The sequence below is a fragment of the Chaetura pelagica genome, unplaced genomic scaffold (assembly GCF_000747805.2).
Source record: "Chaetura pelagica isolate M959 unplaced genomic scaffold, ChaPel_1.0 scaffold613, whole genome shotgun sequence".
NCBI lineage: Eukaryota > Metazoa > Chordata > Aves > Apodiformes > Apodidae > Chaetura > Chaetura pelagica.
Window position 1 is genome coordinate 212,390 of NW_009952571.1, and position 7,645 is coordinate 220,034.

Genomic DNA, 7,645 nt, shown 5'->3' on the forward strand with positions numbered 1-7,645 from the left:
AAAAAAAAAAGCTTTTGCACTCTTCTTCAAAATGAAAGTCCTGGAAAATGCATCATTATTAAAAAGGAACAGATATGCGCCTTTTCAAATGAGTGTGTAAGGTTTTCTATCAAAGGTTATATGGTCACCCTTGACAGAATGCTTGCTCTGTTATGAAGAGTTACTACCAAACTTATATTGTGGGTTAGTTTTATGAAAGTCCTGGAAAATGCATCATTATTAAAAAGGAACAGATATGCGCCTTTTCAAATGAGTGTGCAAGGTTTTCTATCAAAGATTATATGGTCACCCTTGACAGAATGCTTGCTCTGTTATGAAGAGTTACTAGCAAACTTATATTGTGGGTTAGTTTTTGCATGAAACATCCCATATTTAAGTACAAAAGGCTGGGTAACACACAGAGAATGATGGAAAAGACTGATCATCAGACAACTACAGAACTGCACCAGAGAGACAGTGAAGACACATCTAAGTGGCCGCACTGACAGTAGAGATCTTGTCTCATTCTTCAACTCCTGTGCATTGTCCCATCCTTACAACATGATGACTTTCCCCTCCAGCAGCGTATCAAGAAGGAAAACCACCTTGCAGCTTAAGTTTGACAAGAGCCTAAGTTTGTGTTTAGTGGTGGCTCTAACTTTATCCTGTAGAGCTCCCCAGGCATTTCCTTGTTCTTGGAAGGCTCTGCTCAACCCTGACACCTCACAAATGTAACAAGTCCAGTTGGACAAACCCTCTTGCAGAGCCCAGGACAGTAACAATTCTGTGGTTTTCCATCAAATCCAACTGCAAAGCTACAAATAGTAGTGCATGCTCTACAGCACCCACAATAAGTAGTCCTACACAACTGGAGTAGGATAGCAGCACAGGTATCAGTTACTACACTTCCCTTATGCTCTTTTTTAATGCCTATGCGATTAGCAGAGGTAAGTAAGGCACAGAAAAATTCACGAGGAGACAGGAAGGTGAGGGGAATGCAGGTGTCAAAACATTGCTCACTGTTTTTTGAGCTGAACAGCAGTGTGGGTGGCGGTGTCCTGCAGAGACAGCGCTTCCTGCAAGCTGGCCATGACCCGGCCCTGCCGGAGGGGCTGCACGTTCTCTTTGCTCAGCTCCCACGCATCGGTGCGGTCCTCTGACATGACCGCCTGCCCTGTAAGCTCTGCCGCAACAACGAAAGCAGTCAGGAACCAGTTCGCTGGGGAGGATACTGGCCGGAAAGCGGGCAGATCTGGCCGCCACCAGCCCACCCACCACACGCTTCTGGGAAGCCGCGAACACACCGTGTGACGCCCCAGATTCTTGAGGGAACTGGGCGTTTAATTCCCCTCCGTGGGATCGATACGGAGCGCGAGCTCAGCGCCGCTTTACAATCAGGAATCCGGCAGGTGATATTAGCCGGATAATGATAATAATAGCGCTCCCTTCCTCCCCCCCGAGCTTGCCCACCCTCTCCGAGGCCGGCGAGCGGCGAGCTCGGGCCGGCGGGAGCCTGGGCAGCGCCGGGACCGGGTCAGGCCCCTCTGGCTCCTCACCTAGAGGTAGATGTAGCGCAGCGCCGGAGGAGAAGCCGTTTCTCAGGCGGCTCCAGAGCAGCGGTTCGTCCCCGGGACGGAGGGAAGAGGAGGAAGAGGAGGAAGAGGAGGAAGAGGAGGAAGAGGAGGAAGAGGAGGAAGAGGAGGAAGAGGAGGAAGAGGAGGAAGAGGAGGAAGAGGAGGAAGAGGAGGAAGCTGCGGGAGAGGAGGAAGAGGAGGAAGAGGAGGAAGAGGAGGAACCCTTCGAAATTCAAACGCCGCCAGCCTCCTCCCCATTGGCCACCGCCTTCCCCGCGCCGCTCCTGATTGGTCCTCCCCGAGCCCGCCGCGCGGTATCATGGGGGTTGTAGCTTCTCCTCAGCCGCTCCCCTGAGGGCCGAGGACGCGGCGGGGGCTGAGGAGGCCCCGGGAGCTCGGTGAGCTTATTCGCTTTTAAATGGGCTGGCGGAACTGAACGTTCAGACACCTGGGAATTTGGGGTTTTTTTCGTTGGTTTTTTCTGCTTCCCGAAGGTTTTTTTAATTTTTTTTTTAATTCCCTCCTCATATCCAGCTTTACAATTTTCCCTGGCAGCCAAGAAGAGATGCTGCCTTTTTTTTTTTCCTCCTTAGAAGCTGAGAGTGATAACAAAAAGGCTGCTTCTCAGGTGTGTCCCTCCAGAGGAGGGTGCTCAGAGCTGAGGAATGTCAGCAGCACCAGCTCCCTCTGTGCCACCCCTGCAAGGCACCTCAGCCACCTTCCAGCTTTCCCTTTTGGATTCTCAAATCCAAATCTACCACTGAAACTGCTGTCCTCCCCCCTGCAGACTTGCTCACACCTGTGAGCATGTTTTCCCACCCTGTTAAGCCCAGTTTGCCCCAGTGGTGGACCCAGTTCTTTAGAATTGTGCCCTGCCTAACATTTGTCTTCAATCACAGTGTCATTCCAGGCTGTGCAGGGAAAAGAATTCTGAGAATAATTGCACATCTTACACTGCAACCTGCTTTCTCAAAGACTTCAGAACTGGCATTGTATTAGGAAAAAAAACCCAACAAAACAGCTTCTCTGAGCTAGATTCCCACCTGGCATACAGTATGTTAGTGTATTTTAAGTCTGACACAAATTTAGATAATCCAGATTCTTGAATTAATACTTCTTTTTTATAAAGAAAAGCTAATGTGAGTTTATGAGGCAATAGTTTGAACCTGTGGAGAAAAAAAAGGCAGTAAGTTGATTAGAGATTTAAGTTCTTTTTTTTGTGTAGTTTTCAACTCCAGAGTAAGCATTGAAGATTCCTAGTTCTATGTAATTTGTTCCTTAGAGGTTTGCATCCATCAGAGAGACTGCCTTTGTTGATCTTTACATCACTAAAACAGACAAAGTGATTAATAAAGAAAGGCTTTGCAGTTAACAGCCTAAGTCAAAGACCAGATCTGACTTTTTATAGACCTATATGACAGATATTAAAAGTATTATTCTAAGCTGGCACAGAAATAAAAATTGGAGCTTGATTGTGGATGGTTGAAAGAGACTTCTTAAATCTTCCTGTAGAGTTAAAGTTTGGACAACATGTTAATGTCTCTGGAGATAAAGGATTAATTTTTAAAGGTACTTTGATGCTTACTTGCCATCAAAAACCACTTCAGTTTAAGCACTTCTGTGCTTTTCGGTCCTGAACCAGCAGCATAAGTGATGGCTCAAGAATATTCTCCCTAGGTCTCTCCTGCCCATCCAGGTGCAGACAAAGGAAGACAGCCCCAAGTCTCCCACTGCTCCCCTCTCTCATCATCATCCTAGCTCTGGCAGCCCTGGCTTCAGTACCTCAAAGGTGGCATAAAGAGGCCAGCAGCCACACTTCCCTCTCACTGTGAGATCTTCTGATAATGCACATCTATGCAATCATGGCACTGGTGGCATCTCAACACCCTTGTTCTCGGGTAACAGCCAGCCCTGTAATATAAACACTTACAGTAAAAGTCATAATTAGGTTCTGCAAATGCGTTCTGCCTTTGTTTGGAGTTGTTATCCCAAGAAAGGGAAGGTCAGCGAAATCTACCTGCTGACAGGACACCCCAGTTCACCACAAGGCTCTGGAGAAAGGGTCGGATGCAGGAAAGAGTTGGCATAAACACCTTCACTTTCTCATTCAAGTTGTGCAGAATAAAAGACAGATGCCTTTGCTGTCCATGTGGTGGCACTATTTGAACACACCTTTTCCCTTCTGAGTGCTGCTGTTTAACTTTGGAGTTAACAAGCACAAACTTCTGGATATTTCCAGTACGAGTTTTGCAGGATACAAGAGTAAGAACATAAAAACTTGTGGGGGGTCAGACTGAGCAGCTGGGGTTGCAGAGGAATGAACTGCCAAGGGGAGCCTGGCAGGTGTGGAGGGAAGCCAGAGCATCAAAAGCCAATGGATTGCAAACTGAGGGACCCTGGATTCTAGCAGCATGAGGAGCACATCAATGAAGTGAAGGTGAAGCACCAGCAGATGAGTACAGACTGGAAATCGAGTGAGCTCATAAATCAGTGTGCTAATGTGTGTGCTCAGAAGCTCAAACCATTCAACAGCAGAGGGAAGATGGGCTGACAACACTGCCAATGGGCTGGAATAGATCATATATGGCACAGCAGTGAGGGGAATGGAGCAGCTATGCTGTGTCAGCCCACAAGAACTGCCTTCTGCTGGAAACCAGCTTGGTTTTTGGTCACAGGAATCATTAAACAGTCTCCTAGACAAGCAGAAAAGGATTTTTCCTTTTCTCCAGATGTGTAGAAAGAGGAGTTAAGAAAGGATAGTCCACAGGAAAACAGCCTTTGAATGTAAAGGTGAGAGGATAGTTGTGCCTCAGGTGATCCCAAGGCTAGCAAAATGCTGCAGGAAATGAGATATTTCTGTTCTAGCACACTTAGGGGGCTGCTGGTCTAAGGGAGTTGTGTGTGTGCATGCCTGAGTCCCTTCATCACTGAGGTAGTATCATCTTTGGTAACAGCTGGTGAGGCCAAATTCACTATGCTGTTATATACACCAGACCAGCACTACCTGGCTGCACACATCCAGCTGCACCAGAACTGCGTTGAACCTATCCCCTGTCCCTTGCTTTTAGTAAACAGATCTGTCTGTGTCAGCATTTCTCTCAGAAATGCTTTTCTTGGTTCATCAAGGTCAACAGGACCTGGCATTCAGCAGTTCTCCTTCCCAATGCCAGACAGTTGCTTTTCAGGTCATTATGCTTTAAAATAATTCAAAGCTCCTTATAAATGCAGTGAGGCAGGAATGGCCAGTTACAACTCATGTGACGCACCACTAATTGAGTTCTGGTGAGCATTGGTCCCAGGTGCAGAAAATTGGGGCAAAGGGGCTGGTGAACATCAGATTGCTACTATCTGCATTTTGCTCTTTGTCTTAAACCTCTTCTTGTCCTTTCCAGCCTCTTTCCACGGGTTAGAAAGCACAGTGCAGTGTGTCCCTTTGGCCATCTGATGAGGAGCACTCACTGCTGCATTAGTACGACTGCTGCTGCTGAGCCCAGCATTCTGCTTTGCCTCCACAGAGATCATCCCTTGTTCCAGGTAAGCTGGGTTATGTTAGTCAGTGACCTGGGACACAGTGCTGCATTGCCAAAATTAACCAAAACAGTCAGCTGGGCACTTAGCACTACTGCACGATCACAGATGCTGATTCTTGGTGCACAGCAAACCAGTGGCACATGTCTGGACCTTTAGCCAGAGGTGAGAAAGGCAGATGTCCAGAGGGGATCAGAGTAGAAACACTTCAGCTTTGCCCACCCATCAGCAATACTCCTATGAGCAGCATCAGCATGGAGGGCAAGCTGGCCTCTACCCTTCACCCTTGCTGGTGGCTGAAGATGTTGCACTAGGAATTAGCAACTACTGGAGAGTCCTCACAGTCCCAGGGGAGATGTTTGCTGGAGATAACCCTGAGTTACTAGAGAAACCATGTTTACATGGCAAACACAGGGCACACTCCCCACCCTCCCTTAACAGACAAACCACACTTACAATTTCTGGGCAAATAGCTTTATTGCAGTAAGGAAGAAAGCTTTCTACATCTCAGTCTCCACCTTCAGCAAAAGTACAGGTCCCAAAGTCCACACAGCAAGGGCAGCACTCCTCAGAGAAAGGAGAGCTGCACTGAGCGCTGGCAACACTGGGACAGGGAGATGTATAGACAGAAGGTATGGACCAAGAGGAAAAAAGCCTACTTGGAAATAATTTGTACTTTGGTGTACATGGGGATCCCAGCAGCCATGCTTTGGTTTCTCTCTCTCAAGCACTTATCTGGAATGATGGCAGCAATGTGCATCTTGGTTTGTAGGGAAGAGGTGGGATTATTTCTTGGTGCTGTGTGTCTGCCATGAGATTTATTTTGTTGCAATCCTATGCTGTTGTGCTAAACTGAGAAAGTGAGATCAACATTAGTGACCCAAGCTCCTTCTGCTGCATCTTCTGCAGTACTTGGACACTGCTGAGCTTTCTACTGAAAGTTAAACACTCAACAGCTCATGTCTGCTCTGCCCCAAAATGAGAAAACCAAGAGCAGCATAAATTTTGTGCTGTTAGATCAGAAGATGCAAATGCACACAGCTCTGTTCTCAGCCAGCGGAAATCAGCCCAGCTTTCGGTTGCCAGCTGGGGGAAGAGGTTGGTTGATGGCATGTGTGCAACTAGACCAGAGCATCAAACACTTCACTCCCCATGCCACTCAGAAATGCTGTGCTCGCTTTTCTGAATTTGGGCTTTATGGCAGGACCATAACTGAAGACAATATTGCTGAAAGATGAGGGGGGACTGAGGGACGAGTGGTCCAACATGCTATGGTACTGTCACCCCATTAAGTCAATCCAGATGTTAGCAGGCATTCTAGCTCAAGCCTGGAGTAGAGCCAAGCATGGCAGAGCTGACTTGCTCTCAGTGAACCCCCTCTGTTCTCACACTGCAGCTCAGCTCTAGGTGAAGCTTTAAATATAGTATTTTAGCAGTAGAAGAGCCTGTTACTCTCCTCATGAATGAAAAAAAGGTGGTATGCAAAGGGGTTGGCATTTGAAACGAGAGAGGAACAGAGAAATGGTGGTGACATCTGGCACTGGGAGGTAATGCTGACCTCCACCTTCTGCAGCAATGCTAAAAAAACCTTGAGCCCTGTTGGACAGGGAAGCAACGGGAAACAATATGCTGACCCCACATCCAGCACCCCTGGAATGATACCCATTGCTGCCAAAAACTTGGAAAGCTGGAAATACCCCTGATGTTTCGTAGGCAGGTCCTGGCAGGAGCTCTTTTCCCTGACAGATATGAGACAGACAGCTAAAGAAATATTGCACAATTAGTGCTTTTATGACATAGAAAAAATAGTAACAAAGTCCTTTAGTAAAGAACATGAGATCAGTCCTTGCTTACCAGGACAGAGAAAACAGCATCTCCTGAGCGTGTAGACTGGCTGTTGGCAGGATGAGGACCATGGTGTCACATGCCAGCTGCTTGTGGACAGAGTCTGGCATGGCAGAGGGCAGAGCCAAGCCCTGCAGTGAGCTCCTGGATACAGTCATCTGAGCAACTGCAGGGTCAGGGTGACGTGTGCCTGCTGACACCCTGCAGCTGGCATCAAACATTAACACCCTAAAGGGAACAGCCAGCCAGGCAGTCAGTGCTGGCTTATTTACCTGCCAAGAGGAGATGAACACTGGGTTGCGGAAATTTGCTACTGTGAGGCGGGCTAAGTGCTTCCAAGTCAGTTCAGCTACATCTCTGCTGTATCTGCAACCGGTTTGGGGAATGTGACATTAGGGGCTCCAAGGGGAAGAGGCAGGAAGGTAGAGAGACGAGATTTGTGTTCCCCCCCACAAAATCCTAAGTGGTATTTCACTTAGGATTGTCAGTGTCTCACTGAAAGGTTGAATTAGCTGTAGTCTCTTCTGGCTTTAATTGCTGTATTCAGACAAGCAGGACAGGCAACCTCATCCTCCTGCATTCCAGTTTCCCCCCTGAGCAGAAAGATGGGCTTCAACTCTGCAAAGCAGCTGAGATTCACCCATTCTGGGTGGGGAGTGCAGATCCATTTCCATTATATATCATTGTCATCTTCTGCCACTGCATCTATGACATATCTA

At 47.6% G+C, this 7,645-nt stretch overlaps 1 protein-coding gene across 1 annotated transcript in view; it reads right to left on the reverse strand.

The window, feature by feature from the left end:
- Positions 1–1,142, reverse strand: part of BUB1B (BUB1 mitotic checkpoint serine/threonine kinase B) — a 20,621-nt gene extending 19,479 nt beyond the window's left edge. The window contains exons 1-2 of the mRNA XM_009993550.1: positions 1,000–1,142; positions 844–847 (exon numbers count right to left, since the gene is read on the reverse strand). Coding sequence (XP_009991852.1) covers positions 844–847; positions 1,000–1,142 — 147 coding nt within the window. The remainder of the gene's footprint in view (positions 1–843; positions 848–999) is intronic.
- Positions 1,143–7,645: the final 6,503 nt, after the last annotated feature.